This window comes from Planococcus citri, chromosome 4, assembly GCF_950023065.1.
Source record: "Planococcus citri chromosome 4, ihPlaCitr1.1, whole genome shotgun sequence".
Taxonomy (NCBI): domain Eukaryota; kingdom Metazoa; phylum Arthropoda; class Insecta; order Hemiptera; family Pseudococcidae; genus Planococcus; species Planococcus citri.
The window spans coordinates 27,168,023-27,193,722 of record NC_088680.1 but is presented as its reverse complement, the minus strand read 5'-3'; the positions used below and the strand labels follow the sequence as shown (position 1 = coordinate 27,193,722).

Below are 25,700 nucleotides of genomic sequence, written 5' to 3'. Positions count from 1 at the left end.
AGAAATTCACAAAAAAAATTAATGAAAAAGTTGAATCTATGGTTTTCAATAGGAGAATTTCTATTACAATTATAAATGGTTCTATTGAAAACCACAGATTCAACTTTTTCATTTACTTTTTTTGTGAATTTCCATTACCATTATAAATGAGCCTTTAGTCATAAGTAAACATGAGGGTGGATCGCGTAAAAAATGTGAGAATTTCGACCGAATTCGGTGGAAACCTTTATTTTGAGTTGATGGTCACCCTGTTGTCCGGGAAACTTTTTATCTCAGGATGTGTCCCTGAAGAAGAGAATGAACCTTCATAGATGAGGCATTTATGGAAAAATCGTGTTTTTTTTTGTTCTTGCATCCGCAATTGAAAACCAGAAAATATTTGATGAGTTTTCGATTGTATTTTTTTTTTTTTTTGGTAATTGGTCATATTGATTTAATGGGTGGTACCCCCTTCCGTTATTAATAATTATTTTAGCCGTAGCGAGTTGCGATTTCGTTAATTAATCAATTATTCAAATATTTCTTCTCGACATTTATTATTACATACAATTCGCACTACATATACGAGTACATAAAATTATATTCGAATCACATTCAACTTACATATCTACGATTAAAAACTCATAATACAAATAAAAATAGCAAAATTTTATACTTGAAACGAAGTGCAAATTTCGCATACCTATTACTAGAGCGAGAAGGATGAAAGAATAATAACAATACAAAAATAATGATTAAAAAAAGGAAACAAAAATAAGAACACAGCCTACACTAACACATAGAAAATGTTATATTCTACCTACTGTAAAAAGTACATATTTACATTATTTTTGCACTTCGTTATATAGAGTTTAATTTTACACGACGATGATCATTTTTTAATTGGTAACTTTTACGAAATAATCGTGCATTTTTACAAAGACAGCGAAAAAAATAGGGGGGGGGAGTAAAAAAGAGTATTTTTAGAGTACTATTGAAAATTTTAAAACACTATTAGGTAGAGGTACAGCTGATGTAAATTACTTGATGAACTCTATTTGAATTTGAATTTTTAATTATCACCAATCAGAATGTATTTTTTAAATCTGTGATCATTAATACATCTATACATAAACCGGACCGGAACCTAATGGGTACATTAACAATTCCGTACGACTAGTAAAATAATATTATTAGAGCTAGGATTTTTTAGCGTTATAAAAAAGCAATAAAAATGCACTCTCAAATTGTAAAATGAAAACTGGAACTTTAATTTTTCACTTTTTCTATCCCTGTTTTTTGAAATGATTTTTCACCCAAAAAAGCACTGAAGATGAAGAAAAACACAAAATAAACAAAATTTTGGTCTAGCATTTTAAAGCATTCACTTCCAAAAGAAGCCCTATCAACTTTCACCATTCGCCTCAGAATGGAATGAATCGCAAATGGGTATAGCTATAGAAAAAGCATTATCACAAAAATCCTAGTCCTAATAATTACGATAGGTATAAAATGATTTAACAAACAAGATCTATTCATAAAATTAAAGTTATTGGTACATACTATAACAGGACAGAAGTATTTACAATCATGGGCTATTGTAAGTCTATGTACAAATGAAAACAACATGATAATAGTAGTTTTGGTTTATACTACTTAGGACAGATGGGGGAAAAAAGTGACTTAGAAATACTTCGCAATGGATGCTGCGAATGAAAAAGTAGACTAAAAGTATCACGTAAAATGCACATGTGATGTACTTACTTACATTTCATACATACGCATATCAACCATAAATGCATGAAGTTACCAATCAGAATATTTACAATCTTACGAGTGACTCAAAAATTCGTCTTTAATCAGCGAGATATAATGTATGTATGTACTTTTTCGAAAAAATTATTTTCATTTGTTTTGGAAAGTGAAACCATGTAGAATTTGTGTCTAAAATTGAGGAGACCGGAGGAGTCTCACAGTTTCAAAAATTTTAAAAATACCCAATTTTCAATTTTTTGAGTCTCACTTAATTTTTAAAATGAATTATTACATTTGTCAGTCACGCTTGTGCAGTAAATCAGTCTATCATAAAATTCATAAATGCAGTAGGTCTACAGAACTTGTATTTTAAAAAATTCATAATGATAGATTTGGGGCTAAAATTTTTCTTAAAATGAGATGATTTTTTTGTGCAAGCTAACACCCAATAACATTCTACTTTTTTGGTACCGTTTTGAATAATTTTGACACCTCATACTCTCGAATTTTGAGATATTAATTTCAAAAAATGGGAAAAATTCAAGAACAAAAAAACAGGCTAAAAATTGATAATTTTCAATCATGATGGAATTTTGAGAATACTTGAACAATACTGTATTTCTGAGCTAAGAACTCGCCAAACAAAGGTAGAAAATTTTCAAAAATGAGTTCAGAGTCGAATCAAATTTATACAGTGAGAAGTGGGAAAATGTAGTCCATTTAGATTTTTAAAAAATTCAATTTTGTTAGCAAAAGTGGACTTAATGAGCAGAAATGAAATCCGAGGCGAAATGAAGAAAACTTCAACATCAATAACTACGTGTTTCAAATGCTAAAATTTTTCATTATGCCATCTGTTGTAAAACACCAATTTTTCGAATTTTTGTCCAATTTTTTTCACGAAAAGAGTGACTTTTTGAGCTCCTAATTTACCTAACTCTTGATTTTTTTTTCCATTATAATTCTAGTTATGTTTGTGGAATGCTGTACGATATATTTCCACGAAAAGATAGCAATAAATTACAATTAAGTACACATCAACGAATACAAATTTGATGTCTACTGAATTGTTCAATAAAACTTCCAAAAATTGCGAAAAATTGAAAAAAAAATCCAACAGAAGACGAAAAAAAAGAAGTGATTGAATGATGCGCATGCTAAAAACCAGAAGGAATTTCAATTTTTTTCAAGTCACTGATTTCGTTGCATTATCTGAGAAGAATTTTGTCCCTCGACCCGAAAAAAAATTATTCCCATGATATAGGTATTGGTATTTTGAAAGGTATCTCCAATTTGAGCGGACTGAAACGAGAATGAAATTTTGGAAAATCTGCTATCGTGATCAAGAATAAGGTAAAAACCGAATAAAATTTCAAAGATGACTAGATTACCTACGCGTATCGAGCATTTTTATTCTTTTCAAAAAAATGTATAAAATTACCAAGTAGGTAATATAAAAATGCGACCTGGCAAATCGTTTGTGCTTTTAAAATATGCAACTTTGTGGTGTCAATTGCTAATCGAAAATCAGTTTTTGACCGATTTTTTGATTGATTGATTTTTTTCAATTTTATTTTCACAAGACGTAAGTTCAAAAAATCGGAAATTATTATTTTTTTTGAAAAAAAAATACATAATTGACATCATTAAATTGCAATTTTACGTGCACGAGTATGTACAATAGGTTCGACTGAAACATTCTTTTGACATGATATGTTCAAGTATTTTGTTATTTATGTAGGAAATTAGACACTTGAATGATACGAATAGAAAAAAAAAACTAAACACCCTCCAACGATACTTAAAACATCGTATACTTACTGACGATAGTATACAATTACTCTGATGCTGTTATCGCCATAATTTGATTTGAAATTTCTCGCACGAACTCAAATCCATTCGCTGAATTTGATTTGAAAACGAAATAAATGCAGACTGATACGTCGATTGCACTGCAATTGAATTTGAGAGATCATCACCACGTCGGATCGTAACCATTCCATGCTGCGCTAGGAGTGATAAATACTCTACGTTTTTGATAAAAGAAGCTTATCACTCCTATGTATCCCGTTCTGGGCACACCACTGCGAAAATCATCCATTAATCCGAAAGATTTAGCTATGATTTTTAACGAAGCCTTATCATGATAGACTAGACGAACCGGCCCATCTGTGTATATTTCGCCATTTTTCAAATTCTGAATCGTAGTAACCGGGCTTCTGTACACAACAGCCAAAAAATTGGGATCGTATACGTCCTTCGACAAATAGGTAAGATTCTTCTGAGTGAATTCGGCGTTCTTGTCGTTCAAATAGATGTATTTCAAGTGTTTATCGTAATACATCCCATTACTCACGCCGATCTTACCGAAAGTCCGAGTTCGCGATATTTCCGGCCTGATGCAGCTACGATTCTGACGTTGTTCCGGTCTCCTCATCCAATCGTCCCAATAACTGAGCGGCCATTTGTTGACCAACTCTTGCCATAGCGATTTGGTCAGCATCCAGCCCAATCCGGGGAAGAAATCAGTCCTGTAGAGTAAATTGATAGCGTTCTTGTCAACCAAGTTCAGTTTACCATTATCGTTCCAGGCTGATACGCACCATAACGATTTATCTTTCTGTAGAATGGGCAAAGTGGCGGCGAAATATTCGTAAAAATCGGGCGATATGTCGAGATCGTCTTCGATCACGATAACCGTATCGAACTGGTAGTGATTAAAGGTCAAATTCAAAGCCCACTTGTAATGTCTGGCTATTTTGAAGTATCCTTTGAACTTTCGCTCCTTCGGTGGTACAGGAATATCGCTTTGATCCGGTTGCTGTACGTGGTACACTTGACTTTTATACGATTCGATTACGTTGGATGTTTGCTCGTGTATGCAGTCCTGCGACACGATGATGGGAAACCGTTCTTTGAATTTTCGATATTTGATTAATTGGTCCAAACATCTGGCTACGGTTATACGATTACACGAGAATACTAACACAGCGACGGCGTCTTTATCGTGGGGTATTTTCAATTCCTGATCGGTTTTGTTTTCCGATGTCAATTGCTCGTGCCACGTTTTATTAATTTGCTCGCCGACCACTTGCTTTAATTCGTCGTGGAGTGTTTTATCGTTCAACTGTTCGTCTAAGCGAGCTTCTAGTTCGTTCAATTTGCTGAATATTTTTTTATTCTCTTCGTTCGCGTTGCCCAAACGGATTACGAAGTAGTTGAGGAAACCAACCCATATGATGGTGGAGACGATGAAAATACCGATACATTGATTCTGCCGCATGACCGTTTTCGCATTTGTTTACCATCACAGCATTACTACGGTGGTCCGATTTCTCTTCGGTTTTGAAGACAGTGCTATAAAAATTTTTTCTCAGGATTAGTCTTATATTTCGATTACTTATAGGTACTTAGATAGGTACAAGAGGGCAGGCAGGGTTGTCATTTTACACGACGAATAAGTTATTTTATGTGGAAAAAGGTTTGATTGGCTGCTTACCTGGTAAGAAGTGTGATAATGCACATAAAGTGGATATCGTGCTATCATTAAATTTTTTTAAAAGATTAAATTTTTCAAAATTTCAACTTTTTTGGCGTTTGGAACTTGAGTGAATGAAAAATAGATAAAGTGACCTTGCAACTTATCAAAATGTGTTGAAATTTCGCGAAAAATTCAAATTTTTTCTAGTATACATATATTTTTTATCATTTTTGAAGAATTTTGACTTGGTTGATAAAGTGTCGTGCGAGGATTGCGACCTTTCGAAATGGGTCGAAAGTTGGTGAAGAATTCAAATATTTTTTTGAACATTTTCGGAGAATTTTGAGCTCAAAATTGAGTACCTGATAATTTTTTGAAATTAATTTTCAAGCCAATCAGAACATTTTTTGCAATCATTTTACTTATTCTACCCTGACAACCCTGCAAGTAGGACTAGAGCTATGCTATACGTACAACTAATCGAGCTTGAACTTTATGCATTCGTCGTTATAGTTTTACTTTTTGAATTATACATACGTTAACTTCAACACTCGCACGCAAACACACGTAAACATCCAAGTATGCACTTTACACCGACTCATAATCTATGTACGATTGAATCGAAATAATAATTTCACCACGTCGATATTTAATCGCTTGTTCAGGCGAACGTCATCATCATAGCATACATACACAGACACACTCACTCACAGCTGTCCTTGAAAGTGTAACAGTTTACTCGACCAATATACGTGTCGATATTCTAATTAACGAAAATTCGAATCATATTTTAACCATCATAACATCATCGTGCACTTGGAGAATTCGTCGATCGAGTATTTTAAAAGAGTAGAGACGTGAAGAGGCATTTCTATATGGTTATGGTTGAAGCTGCTTCAATTTATTATTAAAACATGATGAATCAGACGTGCGAAAAGTATTAACCTGGCTGTAAAACCCCCGAATCAGAATCTACACTCACAGCTCAAAAAATCAGGACAAATTTTTTAAAAGCCCATTTGATCTAGGATTTTAAATCTTTGCTTAAAAATCAGATTAAAAACAGACAAAACCACTTTCCCTAATCATGATCTGCGAATAAACGTTTCAATTTGGGAAAAAAATCACAAAAAGCCTCTTTGAGAATTTTGGATATAAAAGTAAGAATTTTGGGCAATTTCTGGCAAAAAAAACAAGACTTTGATACAATTTTTAGGAAAAAATTGAAACTTTCGGAATTGACGAAAAAAACACTTTTTCAGTTAGTTGGCCTTATTTTGAGTAAAGAAGTGAGATTTTTTTTGGCAATTTTCAAGAATAAAGCAAGATTTTTTTCAACAAATACTTTTCCCCTATTTTTTTGTTGAAAAAGTGAGATTTTTTATGTAAAAAAAATTTTTTGTTTGGGAAGTGTTGATTAAAAGCGAGACTTTGACAATTCGAACATGAAAGCCAGGTTTTTTGGCAATTTAGGCATTAAAGTGAGATTTTTCAGCATTCTTTGACAAAAAGCGAGATTTTAATAATACAGTGAAAGGTGGAGCTTTTTTTTTGGAAATTTTTGGAGAAAAATTCAGATTTTTTGGATTTTTTGTTAACAAACGACAATTTTTTTCAGTAATTTTTGATGAAAAAGTGAGACTATTCCACAACTTAAAAAAAAAAGTTACTTCCGGTTTGGGGAATGTTGACAAAAAGCAAGGCTTTGGTCAAATTTTGCTCTTTTTTAAACCCTGAATCGAGACAATTCGAATCCGAAAATTTGTTGGAAGCGGTGACGGGGGGGGGGGTCTCTAATAAAAATGTCGAATAATTTTTGAATATTTCTATCGGTCGAGTCATGGTTTTGGAATTCTTTGAGTTAATTTTCCCATTCTTAGACAATTTTGAATATTTTCACATTCAAAAAGGGTGGAAAAATTTGATAATTTGAAAAAAAAAGTGAAACAGCATTTCATTATTTTTTGATGCGATAAGTTGATTTTCATGATTTCAACGTTCTCAAATTCTAACAATAGTTTCCTGAAAGAAAATTCCATTATTTTCGAAAAACAATGAGAAAGCATTTGAAATTTCTTAATTCTCCAGAAATAAAACAACATTATTTTCGATGTGAAAAATCCAAAATTTAAGCAAATATTTTACGAAGTAGGTACTGTGTTTTGACTGAAAAAAAATTATTCAGTGGCAAAAACTTTCAAAAATTTATAATTGAAAAAAAAATTTTTTTTTGGTTGAAAAATAGTATATTTTGATTTCCCAAATTTTCAACTGAAATTTGTCAGGGGGAATTCAGTTCCCGACTCCCTCTCCCACCCTCGCACCGATTCTGACCCTGAAGCCTGAAATCACTGTTGGGAAAAAAATTTAGTTTTGGCCTTCGTTTTTTAAAAATCTGTGTTTTTTGGTAAATTTTATTGTTTTTTTTTTTCTTCAACTTTTTTTAAAAATTTTAACCGATTTTAGTCATTTTGAAACCAAATTTTAGCAGAATTCATTGGAAAAATTTTGCAATTTGTTTAATTTTAAACGCCAGCCACCGACCATTAAATAGCCGGCTGGCTGAACCATCGGTGGCGTGAAGCTATAGTCCTATACCTATTACTCTATTAGGTACCTACATTTACATCTCAGTAGCATAGTTTCTTTAAAAAAATCTCAAAACGACGATTTCCCAGTACGTTACGATTCAAAAATATAACTCGAATTCTCGCCGAAGAAAATACACAGATTTAGAAAGTACAAACATAGCGGCGAATACATACTCTTATATAACACGAATGCAAGCCGATCGATACAAGTTACGGTAGCAAGCAACGAGTCATCTTCCGTAAAACTACCTATTTTATACTAAACGTATATTATTGAAATAGAAGAAAACCTACCCAGAATTGAGATTAAACCATATCACAATTTGTATCACGACATCTCGGAAAATTATGAAACGTAAACAGCTTTTCTTTGAAAGTACTTCCGAACTGATGGCATCGATAATCCGCATCAACATTTTTCACGCGTCATTCATCTTCCACGTGAATATGTGTAATTGAATGGTTAATTCGAACTGTTTTTAATATTAAATACACAAACGAACAACTTTCCAACATTTCTACGAATAATAAACGTAATGAAAATTATAAAATTTCACTGTAATAGTTTATGGTTATCGTTATCAAGTTATCACTAGATAGCTCGAGATGTGAAAACCTTCCGGATGTCACGCCCATCATGAACGGTCTCTTATGTACCCATTTTATAAACTCGCAAAGTGTCGACTTTTTCGCGAATTTTTTATAATTTTTGCTCAATTTTTTGCTGTTTTTCGTATTCTCAAATTTAATATTCGAATTTGAAGCGATGTTCTCGCAATATTCTGTAAATTTATTCTCGTTTAGAGAAGAAAGTAAATAGCGCTCCAGCAATGTTATTACGAACTAATCTAAAGAGTACCGACGCAGTGTTGCACATCTATGAAACTGTATGGTGTGCAATTGTTTTACCAGGTTTGCCATTATAGAATTTGTATACTTTTATGAAAAAAAAAAAAAAAAAAAAACTGAAAAGCAAAAAGCAAAAACCCTCTTGCAATCAGCGAATAGCTGATGACTTGTTAATAATTAATAAGTCGTAATTATTTGTTTTCTTCTCGTAATTTTACTGTGAAGTACAAAAAATAGGAAATATTGTGCTTGGGAAGCATTTTACTGATTGCTTAGTTTAAATTCAAAATTTAGTTACGTAGGTTCGTAGACGTACGGTAAAGATCTAAAAATACCTACAAAGTTGAGAAAATTTTAAAAAATCTAGTTTTCAAAAACGAAAAATTTAAAATGTCAAATGTAGGTGCGTATTTGGCACAAATAAATGCTATAGACCAACCCTTGAATGTGAATATCAAATGGTAGAAAAAAAATGAAAATAAGCATGATTGTACTCGTATCAAATAATTTTTATTCCCCGACGAAAGTGAGGGTTTAAAAAAGTAGAAAGTAGTCCAGTTTTTCCTTTTTTTTTCGATTTTAGTTTTGAGCCTTTTCACGAGGAAAGGAGAAAACCTTTTTAATAGAAAGAATTTTAAGCTTTCGTGTTTTCAATTTGAGCATAACGCGCGTGGTTTTTTCTATGGGATATAGTCATTTTGGTTTATTGTGAAACACAGCCCTCTTATTAGCCAAATTTTTGTAAAAAAATGGGCTACTTGCTGTAGGCCAGCGGTTTTTAATTTATAAGTTTCAGCACAATGGTGATTTTTACATTTTGTGACCTGGAACCGGTTCTAATCGATCAAATAAAGTCAAACTTGGGGAATGGGGTTCTTTTGGGAGCTAGAATTGACCCCTGCAGTTTGGAGGGTCAAAGTTGAAAATTACAGAAAGGTCATTTTTTTTTTGGAGAAGCATAATTTGGCCCCAAATCGATGAAAATGGTCCAAATTCATACCATCGGTGAGTAACATCATTGTGAACAACATATCCAAATTTCAGCTTCCTAGGTCGTTCCCACCCCATTTAAGGGAGGAAAAAGCTGATTTTTTTCGCGGGGGGGACGAAATATCCCCGCGAACATGCTCAAAGAACATTTTGCTAAATAGAAACCCACACAGTAGGAAAGCATTACCACGGAGCTGTAATTTTATATGTTTGAAAACAGTCATCATGTCACCATTTTATTTGAATGTTTTCAACTTACAAACATCGCCATTGTTTAAAAAGACAACAAAGTTCCTTGTACAAAAATTTGGCTCTTACGTAGCGGCAGACTGCTACGACTTTTTAATTTTTCCTATTGAATGACCACCCTGTCCACTGTCCACAAGCCAGGAAAACTTGAAAAACCCGGAAAAGTCAGGGAATTCGGTCGATCTGGAAAAGTCCGAGAATTTTAGCATTTTCAGCATTTTCTTCTCAAAAGTCAAAGCTCATGGAATTTTGTATAAGGTCACTTCAAACAAATTTTTCCATTTCTCATGATGGAAAAATTTACCACAATTTTTTCGCAGGTAGCTTTTGTCCAAAATTGCCTAATTCCCAAAAAGTCTTGCTTTTTGCAAAAATTGTCGAAGTCTTGCATTTTGTCAACTTTTGAGTTGTAAAAATTATGTTGTTTTTCGCATCCTAAATTCTCACTCTTTTCCAAGTATGGTTCTGATGTGTCGTTTTTTCGCCAGAAATTCCAAAAAAAATTTCTTTTGCTGAAATTGTCAAAAGTTTCGTATTTACTGCCAGAAATCGCAAAAAAAAACTCAATTTTTGGACCAAAGTTGCGAAAAAAAATCGTTTTTTTTTCAATCAAAATGTTGCAAAATACTTGCAATTCAACTTTTTTGGAAAAAAATTGGGAAAGGGCTGTTTTAGCATTAATTGCCAAAATGTCCTGCTTTTTGCTGAAATATTAAACAAGTTTCTATCGAGTTTCATTTTTAGGTTTTGATTGGAAACGAAAAGTTCTGTTTTTTTTTTGGGTGATTTTTTTCTGCATTGAAATGTATTGTCCATGTTTTGTCACTTTTTTAGTTACTTTTTTGAGCTTTTTAAGTTACTGAAGTCACTTTTTTCGGAAAAAATGAGTACGAGCCCGGGAATTTGAAAAAATTATTGATTATAAATTTGAAAAATGCAGGCATCGTAGCGGGTCACTTTTATAGTGACTTAGTCACTTTTTTCACGAAAAGTCACTTTTGGTTACTTTTTTCATCAAAAAGTCACCTTCCAAAAAGTTACGTTTTTGAATTTTTTTTGTTTTTTAAACAAGAAAAAATCGTTTTTCATCCAAATTATCTTTTATTGCTCATTTTCAAAAGATTTTATGGGAATTTCTTTTATTAAACAATTTCAGAATTTTAAAAACACTAATTTTCACTTTTCAAAACATCAATTTTCAAAAGCTTTTGCCCCCGCTTTGCTCGGGCTTGTTTTTTTTTTCTTTTTCAAAATAAAGATAGAATTTTTTTAAAATCAAGTTCTTAAATCAAAAAATGAACTTCTCACAAAAAAACATCGTTTTTAATGGCTTTCAAAATACAAATTTTCAAGAGCTTTCGCTCTCGATCAGGCCTGTCTTTTTTCATTTTCAAAATCAACTTCCTTCTAAAAAAAACATCATTCAAATTCTAAAATTTTAAAAATAAAAAAATTGACTCGTCGTTCTCACATTAAAAAAAAAGATTTTCCGGTGGGGCCAGGCGGGAGAATAAAGTAATAGTTTTTAGGTGAGATATTAAACGTTTTTTTGCTTTTGTTTTTCGATTTTTTGCTCTCCTGAGCGCTGGAATTTAAAAAAAATTGGTCCCTTTTTTGGTCACTTTTTTTAGAAAAATTTGGCTACGATGCCTGAAAATGTTGGTATTAAAAAAAATATTTCTTTATGAAGTACCGAAAGCTTAAAAAAATAATACTGGAAACCCTGGAAAAGTGATGGAAAATCATTTCCGAACAGGGGTGGACACCCTGCGATAAGCTTCTCATTGTTGATTTATAAATATGAGCTTAATACATATCTATTATAAATGCAAGATAATCAGTTACTTAATCATTCATAGCAGCATAAACCCTATTGCAATTGATTATTTTCAATTTGTAGCCAATCAGTGAACAGTATTTCGGAGAGACCAATTCTGTGATTTGGATGCAAGTGTGCATAGAGTTTACATGACGTCATCGCTGCGTATACGCGACATTTTGCCTAATATTTTCTATTTTTTCATCAATAATTTAATTTTGTATTCAACATGTTTTATGTTGAATAGCGAATAGTTTTTTAATTAATAAATAACTTGTCTGTAAATTTCTTGCTTTTGGCTTTAGCTGTAATCAAATTTACGAAAAAAAACTAAAAAGCTCCTATAAATAACAAAAAGCAAAAACCCTTTTGCAATCAGCGAATAGCTGATGGCTTTTTTTAAAATGCTTTTGTATCTGAAAATTTGAAAACCTTCTTCAAAAAACTTATGCCCTGCGTTAGGATTACTTTTCAGCAATTTTGGATTTTTTTTGTGTCTGTGAGCCTGTTGTGTTTTCATCCCTTTTCTAATATTTGAAACCAGTTTACGAGTAATTTTTTTGGATAAATTTGGCATGCATTCGAGAAGTAACCCAATGATTTTTGTAATTTATAGATTTTATAATGACATTTTGCCTCAGATGCTTTATTTTGAAAAAAATGGAACTCTACGATTTTGGAACACGATGGTACATTTTTTTGGAATGTCACAAAATCCATAACATCTTTGAAAAAAACCTACTCACTAAAATTCTCTTTCATTATTAATGCACGAGGTACCTAGTTGTGAAATACCTACGTGCATCGAGTGTACATTTATCGCATATTGGTATGTAATGTATGGTCCATTGGTCCTTTTATTTCCACCGCGTACCTTATCTCTGCTTTATTAGAACCTATTAACCTATGGGTTCATTTTCCCACAGTGGAATTTCGTACCCTAATATGCGCCTTATCGTGAACCTGCCACCATAACTTTTACTCATTCTTATGGGCAATGAGCATGAGCGTGTAGTTGTTTTAAATAAGCGCACGCGTGCCTCCCCTCGCCGCACCTCGAAGAGAGTCTTTGGATATACGTTTTTTTTTTTTATTTTATCTAATACGATTTCGGTTAAAAAATTTCAAACATGCCGCAACCGGTTCATGATTCATTAGGCCTTAAAGCGTTGATATTTTTCGATAATATTCTTCCACTTACATGTACCTACGTACGTATATTTTTAGATATACTTATTGGAATATATCAGTATTACATTCATATATACAGTAAATATGTATGAATGCAATACGTTTATACCCTTTGACTATTTTAATAAAATATTCTCCGCCCTATTTGTGGTGATACGAAATAAACCCCCTTTCATTTCGATGGCATTTGCTATGCTCTAGAAAAGAAAAAAGGAACACCACATTACCATACGGATCGCGATCCAATTTCCAGTCAAATATTTTCTAATATCTTATACCGCGCTTGCTGGATAGATATATATGTATTACGTTTTACTATTTCACATCACGTAAGAAAAAAAATTTCCTTTCCGTCGTCGCGCTATTATAATATATTAAATTTATTACACGCGCGGTGCTGTAGCCGAAGCTATGGCTTGTCCGGTTAAATATATGACCGGGTATAGTCGTCGAATGTACCGCAAAGTCCAGCTCCAGCAGCACATCTTTGATAACGAATAATTCATAACTAGTTGGCAAAAAGTTTTTCATGGGTGTATCGTTTCTTATCTACTGTAGTATTCGATTCGATGTTTTGTGAGCTCGTCAGTAATGAATCAAATTTCGATTTTCGAATTTTCTTTGTTTCTTTGCCTATTTTTTTTCCTGTATGATTTCCATCGAAAGTAAATGGAAAATGGAATTGTGATAAAGTACCTATTCAAATTTCAGTTTTTTTTTGGAAAAGATATTTATTTAATGGAACGATTTTGAAAGTTGATCGAGTGAAATGATATTTTGATATAAGGAAAAAATTCTTCAAATTCGTACTAGCAGCTAAATCTAATACAAACTGGATAAATTCCTCAACTCAATTCGTAATAAAATGAAGTGTCTCTTCTCTGAATAGAATGGGTAAGTTGAAGAATTTCATCAGATGGTCTGAAACACTTTTCAAAATTTTTAACGAAGTTTTCTTACGATTTTTGGACAATCGAAGCAGTTTTTTTTTACCTCGAATCGCATGATTTTAGGCAATTCGAAAATGAAACATTAATAATGTTCTTACCACTGAACACGGGAAGGCTATGTCGTTCAATAGAGGATTAAATTATGTGATATTGTTGGTGAAAGTATCTACTCATCCTATCTATATTCAAAAGAAGAGGAAGCCGGAGCTCCAAAATTGAAAAAAAAAAAATATGATGAATTTCTTCGAAAATTAATCATTTTCATGATGAAATTCTCCTTAATCCCTCCTCCAGCCGTTCAAGAAAAAAATTTTCTCGGTTTCTCAAAACTATGTTGCTCTCTGGTCCTTCTGTAGAATCCTTTGATGTAATAAAAAAAACAGTCAAGAAAACGAGTTCAAGAATATTTTTCAAAATTCTCAGTTTTTTTTTGTGTCAAAGCTCTTTATAACCTCTTTCTTAATAAAAAAAACTTCGCTCGATCTCCCACATACTTAATGTCGGTTCCTCTCTATTGAGGCTCTTGAATCAGAAAACGTGATAGGGTTTTAATTTTTTCAAAATTCTAAATTTCTGCGATATTCCTCTCAACAATCCCTTTTTGAAGTTTAAATTTCCTCGCTACCCCTGCAATATTTTCAGAAACATTTTTCTCGAAGGGAAGAGGTAACGTTTTTCTCAAATTGGGTGTTATTTAAATGCAATTTCAACGTCAAAATAAAATTTCAAGTTTTGGAAAATTTTTTACCCATTTTTTAAATTTTTTTTCAAATTTTTGATCAATTTTAGAGAACTTGTCCTGATGCATCAATATTATTTGTGTGGAACGGAGTGGATTTTCCTTTAAAAGAGAGTTATTGAGAAGAAGGTGCATAAGAATTTTATATTTTTCGTTTTTTTAAAACTTTTTTTTAAATTTATTTTAGGGGCTTCACTTCATTTTTATTGTTTGGGAGAGAGACCTGAAAAACCAAAAAACCCTTTCGGTGGCAGTTGAAAAAATTGCAAACGAACGCAAGAGTAATTTTTATAGCTTCAATAATGCACTTTTCATATTATTATGAGATCCTTTTTAGTGCACGAATGTGCGAGTGGATGGGAAAAAATTACCTACCATCTTTTTTAGCTATTTTTTTTTTTTTTGGTTTGTTTCTCAATTGCAAAAAGCCAAAATCTTTCAAAGTTTATCGATAGTGAGATATCCATTCTGAACTAATTTATAATACTTGACGATACCTTCGTTTTATCCTCAACTTTTTTTCCTTGAAGGATTTCATAGCATGAAGAAGAAAAAAACTTTTTTTGGGTAAAAATTGTTGGTTTATTATGTATGTAAATAGCTTGGCGCAATTCATTTTTTGAGTTTTGGGTAAACTCAATTTTAATCACTTGGTTATTCATTTATTTACTTATTTATTTTTTGTTGAAGAGCCAATCAGAAATCTGTATTTTTATTGAAACCAAATAGTATCCAGGTTTTTGGTATTTTCCATTAATTGTGATGGCAAAACTTTTCTTCTCCTTATAATTTTTCTTTTGAACTCAGATTTTTTTATTGCGGATTTTTTTGCAGCGAACGAGACGTTTCGGACCTTAAGATTAAGTGGTTCTTAAGTAGGATCACTTTTCCTCAAAAATTGTCATGAATTTTGACGAAACATGGATCATATTATTGCAGGGGCCTATGAGGGCTTTTCACAAAAAAATCAACACACACCCCCCCCTCCTCCTCCAACTTTGCAGAAATATTTTTTCCAAAATTGTCGACTTAGGTATATCTTCATGGGTAAGGAGCGATTTGAAAACTTGAATTTGATATTTGAGGGTGAAGGAGAGAGAGGATGTTGATTTTTTTGTGAAAGTGCCACATAAGCCCCTACATGATCCATGTTTCAGTCAGACTGGTTTTAAATGAGACATTCATACTTGACCATATTTGAGGAAAGGTGATCCTACTTGGGAACCACTTTGATCTTAAGGTCTGAAACTTTGACAATCAAAGTACATAACTCGATAGTAACTATACCTACTTACTGCCGGAGTTTCGTCTCGTTCGTTCCTATAAAAACAATCTCACCATACTTACCTTATCCTCCTATGCTCTTTATGCAGTTTAAATTTGAAAAAAAAGCTAAAGCAATGTTTTAATAAGAAGCAAAAACTCTCTTGCAATCAGCTGATTTATTCTTTCTATTTACGATTTATGTATATCTGAATTTTTTTTTCTTGAATAACTAGTTCAATTTGATTTTATAATATCGAGCTTTCTGTCGCATGGGTACAAAAATTTGATTGATTTACCCTTACTTCCCAGGGATTGATGGTTCAAGTGAGTGGTAATATTCTGCAATCTGCAGAGTAAGTCGACGATTTTTTCTGTGACAGTATTTTGTAAATCCTGTAGGTATATTTAATTTTGTGGCGTTACTCTAGAAAAAAGCAATTGATTACATTTTGGAAGATTTCTCCCAAGGGCCAAGATTGATCAGGTTTTCAGGGATTGCTTCCGGAGATTTCATCTAGCATTAGGGTGTTTGATACGCATCAGAAAAATTCCATTTCAATACACCCAAATTCTCGTAAATATATTAAAAGAAATGTATAATTAATCAAAATAAAACTCACCTTGAATTTCATTTTATCAATTCCGAAATAACAGCAAAATATTTTTTCTTTTTTCTCAGACACATTTGTGCATCTGTGTCTCATGAATACATGGTCCGGCAACGTGGCGACCTCGTGGCACGACCTGCACAGCAACAAACAGAAAAAAAACACTATCTTAGCATAATGCTCGTAAAATTTAACGAATTTCGGAAATACTTGTCCCGTCGTCGTCGTAAGCTCGACGTAGCTCGTAGGTACCAGAAAAACACACTGTATTAGTACCTCTATATTACCAATGCTACAAGTACCTAGTAATAGTACCTATATCGAACCGAACCCAAGCATTACCGATCCTCATTCCCAGTTCGGCCATTTACTCGAGATTCGAGGTATTAAATGGCAAGGTCGTAATGCTTATTCGTCGTACGGGTTTACGTTTAGGTGTATGTCACCTGCAGCCACACCTTTATTATCTGGCGTTCGGCTTTCTGGATGATTTTTGGCCGATGAATCGTTTTATTGATGGCGGATTATCGTTCGGTATACCGAGAAAAGACAGTAATAAAATCGCGTATTGAGCTGATTAAAGTCTCGCGCGCCTCGTAAAAAAAGAAAAAAAAATACACACAAACGAACCTTGTTCTTTGGTTAGTAAACTTGCTCATAGACGTACAATTTTCACACCCTCTGATTTCGATGAGTTCGCTTCCTCTTTACGTGGTAAATTTTTATAATTTCTTTCTAGGAAATCTCTTCTGTGTTGGCTTTCCGCGTGCTTCACCTTAAATTACCCACAGAGCCTGAGCGCATAACTAGGTATACGCGGCTATCTTCAGCCAATCTATTTAACGCCACCGCTCTGCTGCCGCAGAACTTTAGATTATGGAAGAACGATAGATGAAGAAAGAGAAAAAAAAACCTGTTGTTCTATACGAGAGTGATATGGTAGCTCGGTGTAAACCCCGCCCCCGCCTCCTTGCTCTCGGTCTGGATCTCGGATCTCGATCAAGAGCAGTGTGTTAAAAACCCATCACTTCGTGTACTCGGTACCCTTTAATTTTCGTCTATCAACGACATCGCCTCGTATAGGCGATGCTGGTGTTGGTGTGTCTGTGTATCTATGCATGCCCATTTAATGGATACCGCACAGCACAAATTACATATTACAGGTACCACAAATCGTTACATCGTTGTTGGGAGGATGGAACCGGGACCCTCTCTTAGCGAAAATCTATATTCTTATTCAATTATCGTCAAACGAGCTACGCAGCCACCTCGGCGAGAACCGTGTGTGGTGTGCCTGCCTTCTCTATAGTACAGCCTGCTAGAGTTGGTGTTGGAGTATTTCGACTTCGCGGGTCAATCACGTCGTCATCGGTGATCAGTTTTTATCGTTAGTTTACTTCAATATGATCTGTGCTGGGAAATTATGCCAAAGTGAAAATGATTTCTGGGGAGGGGGGAGTCAAAGAGGGTCATTTTGAGACCCCAACTAGCCTCCTAGCTTGATTTTTCATGAGGACTCAGTCGTTTAAATTTTTGAAAATGCAAAAATCAAAAAAGGTAAAAAGCTGAAAAAAACAAGTTCATAAGTTTTTCATCTCACTATTGGAAGTAAAATTATTTGAGAACATCGAAAATAGCTTTTTTACCTGAAAATTTTACAAGACCCGAATTTGACATCTGATGCTAAAAAAAAAAAAAAGATGAAATGTGATGAAATTACTGAACTCGTTATTCGATGAAAATTTTGATAAATTCACAGTCAATTTTCTAACAAGAGAGGTACATATATCAACTGACAGAAAAAATTTCGAACTTGACAATACTAGATCGAAAGAACGTGCAAAGAAACACTATTCAAAATTTCAGGCGTTGAAGTGCATTTTTCGATTTTTAATGAATTTTTGAAAATCAAATTTAGGCCCTGAATAGATATACAACAATTCATCAAAAATCGAAAAATGCATTTCAACAGTTGAAATTTTGGATGGTAGTATATTTTTGCACGCTCCTTTGATCTAGCTTGGTCCAGTTCAAAAATTCTCCTCCCACAGTTGGGGTACCTCGTTGGTAAGGAAATGTTAATAATGGACGTCTTGAAGTTTTTGTGACCGTATTGTCCCCCAATGTGAAAAATATTGCCGTATGTAATTGAATTCTACGACCCAAAAAACATATATTTTGATATATCACAAGGCCATATTTGCTGAATTCATAAATACTCCCCTCACGCCCCACCCCCCAAAAAATGAAAATTTTGAAAAATTTCGGTGCCTAAAAATCATTTTAGGCATAGAGCATTCCGTTAAACTGCTTGAAAATAATTTTTAACCCGATTTTGTAGCTTTTTATGAGAATTTAGCCCAAAAACATGAAATTTGTCAAATTTGCTCCCATTTTGACCCAGTCTGGCGGGACTTTGGCGGCACTTGTGGGTCGGCAGACCGATATATTCGGAGTCAGCGTGAAAAATGCTATAATTAGGCACCAATTTTAGCCATCAGTTTTCTCAGCTGAAAGTTCAGAAAAATGTTGAACTTTCGAGCTTTCACTGAGCTTTAAAGCAGCAGCTGCGGATCGGCAGACCAAGTGCTTTCAAAATAGGGGTATGTATACTAACTTTTGAGACCATCCCCAGCTTTCAGTTATTTCGGCCCAATCACAGTGGTATAGCTCTTGGACTAAAAATATTATGTCGATTTCTAAACCCACATTTTCTCAAAGATATTCAAAAAATTCGATTTGAACGATTTTTTTTTTTGGAATTTGAATTCTAAAATAGGTACTTGAATTTGGGTGTGATTTAATACCACGACAAAAAAGGGCGTCAGCACGACAAGCATAGGCACTTTCACGCCAGAAAATTCGTTACCACGACTAAATTGGAAATTCCCGACAATAAAGAGCTTACCCCGACATAAAAGGCACTCCAACGACAAAATAATGTATCAAACGACGAATTAAAAAATTCACGACATTTTATTACTTTCAACTGCTATATAAGGCAATGCACGACAATATTTTTCTGTCAAAAATAGGCATTTCACCGACAGAAATAAATGTTTGAAAAATATAAAAATTACATAAAAAAGTATACATACAAAGAAACGAAGTATCTATTAAAAAAAATTTCTGTTTAGAGTTTATAAAAGTAAAGCTTTTGTTGACTTCGTTGGGCGACCCCTCTTACTTTTTTGACCCAAGGGGATACATTTCGCAACTGCCATACATATCGATGCATACAAGGCCATGCATGACAAAGTTTTTCTGTCAAAAAGAGAAATTTTATCGACAGAAATAAACTTTTAAAAATATTAAAATGATACCAAAAAAACGAAGTAGGTATGTAAAAATTGCTGTTTATAGAAGTAATGTTTTGTGGACTTTGATGGGCGACCCCTCTTCCTCTTTTGACTCAGGGACGAATCGAAGTTTTCCCCTCTAGAAATTCAAGAAAGTTGAAAAAATACAATAATTTCAACTATATTTTAGTTTCAGTTTTCAAAAATTCAAATTTTTTACAATCATGTGTTTAGTTATCTTTCATTTGCCGACAAAATCGCCGATCTTTCCTCAAAATTCTTATTTTTTTCCCTGAGTTTTTGCCTTCGCTTCGCTTAGGCCAATTTAGGTCTCTTCTACCGAGTTTCAATTTCACTCAAATTTTTTAAAAAGAAACTCTCAGTTGATTATTTGTCAAAATTTGTAGAAAATATAATTGTAATTGAACCGATAATGATCTGTCGTGAATAAAATTATTTTGTCGTGAATACTGCTTATCTCTTAATTACATCGTAGTCGTTCATAAACACTTTATTGTCGGGCGTCATTTGGCGTGGAACTTCATCATTTTTCGTCGTTCATTCATCCTTTTTAAACGAAAAAATGCTTGTCGTGATGACGCCCTTTTTCGTCGTGCAAAAAATATTTCCCCCTTAAATTTGATCGAAGTTGATGACTAGAGCTAGGGTTTTTATGCAGAAATATGATGAAAATATGCAATATTTTATGCAGTTTTCTCACCTAAAATATGCAAAAAATGTGCAATAATTTCAGTTTGAGCGAAGTCCACGTGAAAAGGGTTTTTTAAGCTGAATAAAGGGGAAACCGTCAATTCAAAACGAGATGAACGCAGCGATGAAAAAAATCCATATATTTTTAAAACGTTGGCAAAATAAGTCATTTCATAATAGGTATTAAATTCGTCATCTTAAAATCAACCGAATCGAGAAACAAAAGAAAAAATAGAAAATTCAACTAAAAAATTAGCAACTAATCAACTAAGGAAATTGCATGCAATTATCAAATTCATTGTTGAAAATGTCAATTTTTGCAAAAAAATTTATATGTACCTACATAATTATGTAAAAAATTACCAGAAAATGCTGATTTGGTCTGAAATAATATGCAAATTATGCAACATTATATTGGGCTCATTCGTCAGAAAATTTTTTGATTCGTGGACATCTTATCAAATATGCACTTTTTCCGGTCCATAAAAAAATATGCTAAGCATAAAAATCCCAGCTCTTTTGATGATCTTTGCATTTATTTATCTACCTGATTTAATTGTTGTGATGTAGACATTTTTCCTTATGAGCTGTCGAAGTTGTTGAAAAGAAGAGGTTGAAATCTTGTGTTTCGGTTGGAGTAAATATAGATAATAAATTTTTACTCTATGGGCCTTATTGAAAAATTGAGAACATTGAACAACAGTTGGAAACATTTTCAGCTGAAAAAATTTTAAAGCATATTTCCATCAACTTGTACCCATCAGCATATGTAAATTCTGTACTCCAGAGCAAAAAAGATGAAAAGTCCATTTTTTTTCGATTTTTCGATTGTCACTTCACATCATTGGAAAGAGGTTTGCAAGAGCTTTCCAATGATGTAAAAATCTCAAAATCCCGAAAAAATGGACTTCCATCCTTTTTGCTCTGGAGTACTTACTTACAGAATTTGGCTTTGGTAATCAACGTAATGTTTTGGAGAAAATTGGGGAAAATCTTCTGTTTCCAAAATGAGCTATCACTCAAATTCAATTTGGTTTTCAAGCGTCACATTCTAATTTTTCAATCCTACTTATCTCATGAAAATTCTTGAAATTTATCAGTTGAACTGTCTCGGGCACCCTTTAAAAATTGATGCGAGCTTCTTTAACGCTACAAAGAATCAGTTTCATTCATTTTTGAAGCATAAAAATTCAGCATAGGGGTAACGGCCCAATTTTTTTTAACCCTCTAGTTTTTTTACCCCCCCCCCCCCAAGAATTTTCTGAAAAATAAGCAATCCACCAAAGTCATGAATCGATTCGAAAACCATATTAACATGTTTTATGCTTCTTTTGGAACACAATTCCCTTGAAAGGTGCATTTTCCATTCAATGTTCATGGTTCAGGAGACTTTGAAAAATGTGATGTGAGTTTTGGTCGATTTTCTTAACAAAATTTTAAAAAAGTACTGTGTTTTGATTTTAAGGATTGGACGCACTAATTTCCACCAAAATGAGTTCGTGAGTACATCGCTGAATTCTACAGACTCTGGTCTATTAGATGAGCTAGTTATTTTTCACAAAATCGGTTTCTAAAAATTTTTAGAGGGTGTAAAAAATAGGGAATGATTCAAGCCCAGTTTTCTATTTTTTTACCGGGTAAAAAATATAAAAAATCCATATCAATTTTTGTTCTTTAATTTTTTTACCCCCCCCCCTCAATTTTCAGAATTTTTGCTCGCTAACGACCGTTGAAGGGCGTGATATAAATTTTATTCATTTTTGGGGAAGTATTTGAATGTACAGCTCTGAACTTTTGTAATTATTTTGCCCAAAAAACACTTTCTACAGTTGATTACATCAATGTATTGTAAACAATCAACCAAAAAAATTGAATAAATCAATGGTACCCTTCTAATATAGGTTTTCTATGAAAGCAAACAAACCAAAAACGTGTATCAAGTTGAAGACCTTAAGTATAGCAGTAACATGAAAACAGAAAATTGGAGCAGGAATTTTCACAGCAATTTTTCACCACCTACCTATATCCGCAAAAAATTCCCAAAAAATAGTTTCTTGTGAAAAACAAGGCGTTCATCTGGTGGTCCAGGAATTTTAAAGTCCAAAAATACGTGTATTGAATTTTTTTTGTTGAAAATTTGCTCAAATAATCTTTATAAATTCTCATTTTATTTTCAATTATGTTTTCAAGCAATGGATACACTGATGATAACGGAAAGGGCACTTTTTGGCGTGGTTAATTGATAATTTGTTAGGAAACGTTGAATTATGTTGTTACAATTGAAAACACAGCAAAAATTGGGGGGGGGGGTAAAAAAATAGCGAATGGGGGTAAAAAAATTGCGAACTCGTTTTTTTGCAAAAAATATTTTTTTTTGGCGAACCTAATGAAATTAAACTTTTGGAAAACACTGAATCTTGTCAACGAATGTTCGCTGATTTCAATGCGCTTTTCAGTTTTTCTCTAGCTTCATTAGGTCATAAGAAATGTCAAGATTATGTCCTTAGGGGGGTAAAAATGTAGGGCCGTTACCCCTACGCTGATTTTTTAAACATCTTGTGAGTTATAGAAAACGTCAAATAAATGCATTTTTCCTAAGACAACTTGAACTCTTATTTTTACGTAACTTTAATGTGTCGTGTATTCCTAGCCTCGATGGAAGCCGTGATCGTCTAGTGGTTAGGACCTTGCGTTGTGGCCGCAATAACCCAGGTTCGAATCCTGGTCACGGCAACGAGGTGAAAAATTTTTTTTCTCGTTCTTTTACGATTCCTAACCAGAATGTAATTTAATATCTCTGTGTATATTTTATCGGTCTGAAAACCCTTAAAAATGTCGAGGAAAACTCATTTCTCAGAATGGCTAAACACCCTGTATCCCGTACCTACTTCGCTAATACTCGTAATATGGTATTTTCATGAAAAAATTTCGAGATCAAACGGTACAATATGAGAATATTTACATCCACCATACCCCCACGTATGATGCAGCTACTTGAAATCGTGTACTCGATGTTCTCGAATGTACCTATTTATATAATATTATCCGCATACATTTGTATTTTGTATACTGGTCGTATGTACTATGTATACACTTATGGAGTACTGTACCACGCGTATTTGATACCCATATAAAATGCTATTCATACATAACATAACTACCTTACGCCATAAAAACACGTGTTTTTTCTACTGCACTTTATATATTGAGTACTTAAACATACGTAGTAATGTACGTACTCGTACATTGCATATGTTACGGTAAATATTAAATAGTATTCTACCTATGAAGACAATTTATGTTTTTATCGAATACATCAGAGAGGTGGTCATGGACAAACGAAGGTATATTATACACTCGATGAAGACGAAGTGTACAGGAGAGAGAATAAGCGCCTCTCGTATACGTACACAAATACTCGTACAAGCTTCCATGTGCTTAAGAACACATGTAGGTTTGAAAAATTGGCGTTCGAAGAAAACCATATCGCGTAGCACCTACCTCGTTTGCGCTGACCTTTGCTATTTCTGCAGCTTAAACACCTCACCAGCACTATACGTATAGCGCTTTTTTTTTATTCCTACAACAGACGATGAGGTATACCCTTACTTACTCGTGCATCTTTATACCTCTATATTTATCGTATTGTCCGACAAAATGGACATACCAACGTTTACCCACACATACGAGTACGCTCTCTGTACACGTATCTATCTCTGTTGTCATCCTTTAAGCGAACTAATTTTAATAAATTTAAAGCGCGATGTGGCAAATTTGAAAAAAGCTCGCTTCTCGACCTCACGTCCGATAAACTGGTTCGCTTTGGTTTTATTATTATTATTGTTGCGTTGTTGTATGGCATCTTGATCTTTTCTTCTCTCGTCGAGATATATTTATGTGTAAGAGGTACCTACCTACAGTATATAAGGAAGGAAGTATGGTACGGTGTAAAGTATGCGTTATAAGTATACTACAATTGTTGCAGAAGATAGGGAATAATATTCGTGGTTCTTTTTTTCTCTCCCGAGTTGTCTGCTAGATTACCTACGATTCCTCGTCTTATTTTATGCCATGGAAGACATCGTCGTCGTGGTGGTGGAACTGTAGGTTGCATAGGTGGATGTGAGCTAGGTACTGGTACCGGTATTCGTGATTTATGCTTCGTGCTTACGCATAATTCTTTTATCTGCGATGGTACGGTTTTGGTTGCGGACAGCGTGAGTCACAGAGACAGTGAAGTAGCTGCCAGGGCAGCGGGTATGTGTTCACTGTTCGAGTATCTCTGAACAATGTTTTCGATTAAAAATTGTTTTTATATTAGGTTTATAGGTTGAGCCCACCTATTTCTCGTTTGCATACAACATGTATGAGTCCATTTATGCGTAATATTATTATCAAGGTTGGATGAGGGGTCAGGAAGCATGGTTTTTTTGATGAATTATCGATTCAATTTCTTAAGGTCTTAGAGGATACCGAGACTAGAAAGATGCAGCCCAATGATGACGAATAGGATCTGATACAAAAATTCATCAAATTAATCTTATCGAATCATTCTTTGTGAATCATGAAGAACGCAATGTTTGGAGCACTCTCATCTTGAGTAAAAGGCACTTTGTAATGACCAAAAAGCAAAAACCCTCTTGCAGTCAGAGATCACCAGGAAAAAGTGAAACTACGAGTTCAGTATATGAGTTTTATTATTTTTTTTTTTTTTGGTTTTCACTCAAGCTCATCGCGACCTCTTAATTGAGCCCCTGGCTGAATTTCGATTTTGAAAGTTGAAAAAATGGTGACATTGGCGTGGAAATCAGAGTTTCGAGGTCTCTAATGTCAATTTTTCTGTGTAGGTGTTCAATTTTTTCTTTGTCCCCCCAAAAAAAGGTTCCAAAGGAAGAGTTCGGTTTCAAAAATTTCAAAAATTGCGACATTAGTATGGAAATCTAGATTTTTGAGGTAGCTGATTTCAATTAATTCTACCTCAAAACCCAAATCTCCATATCCATATCGGAATTTTTGAAATTTTCAAAATTGAGCCACTGCTTTTCTGATATGGCTCAATTTGGGATCAGGGGTAAAATCAGGCGAAAGATGGAAATTAGCTTATTCTTAAGAAACCCAGATTTCCAAACTGGGATGAGTGGTTTTTCAATTTTTTAAAACTTTGATGAAGTGCAGCAAAACTGAGTAAATTTCAATCAAACTTGTAGGGTCATGTTTTAGTTT

General features: G+C 33.6%; 2 protein-coding genes and 1 non-coding gene across 5 annotated transcripts in view; 1 reads left to right on the top strand and 2 right to left on the bottom strand.

Moving 5' to 3' along the window:
- Window positions 1-25,700, bottom strand: part of PlexB (plexin B) — a 427,961-nt gene that overhangs the window by 54,339 nt on the left and 347,922 nt on the right. The window contains exon 2 of the mRNA XM_065360366.1: window positions 16,480-16,603. The gene's annotated coding sequence lies outside the window, so the exon portion shown is untranslated. The remainder of the gene's footprint in view (window positions 1-16,479; window positions 16,604-25,700) is intronic.
- LOC135842533 (alpha-1,3-mannosyl-glycoprotein 2-beta-N-acetylglucosaminyltransferase-like) lies at window positions 518-8,431 on the bottom strand. Of its 3 annotated transcripts, none has more exons than XM_065360032.1 (2): window positions 8,101-8,431; window positions 518-5,091 (listed from the first exon to the last, which is right to left on the bottom strand). In XM_065360032.1, exon 2 carries the CDS (start codon window positions 5,015-5,017, stop codon window positions 3,710-3,712), a length of 1,308 nt encoding a protein of 435 aa, XP_065216104.1. In that variant the 5' UTR covers window positions 5,018-5,091; window positions 8,101-8,431; the 3' UTR covers window positions 518-3,709. The 3 variants fall into 3 exon arrangements, with proteins under 3 accessions (XP_065216104.1, XP_065216105.1, XP_065216106.1); XM_065360033.1 differs by lacking the exon at window positions 8,101-8,431 and adding an exon at window positions 7,981-8,071; XM_065360034.1 differs by lacking the exon at window positions 8,101-8,431 and adding an exon at window positions 5,690-5,835.
- On the top strand, window positions 23,139-23,210 carry TRNAH-GUG (transfer RNA histidin (anticodon GUG)). Its single transcript has one exon. It is a non-coding gene; the product is annotated as a tRNA-His (tRNA).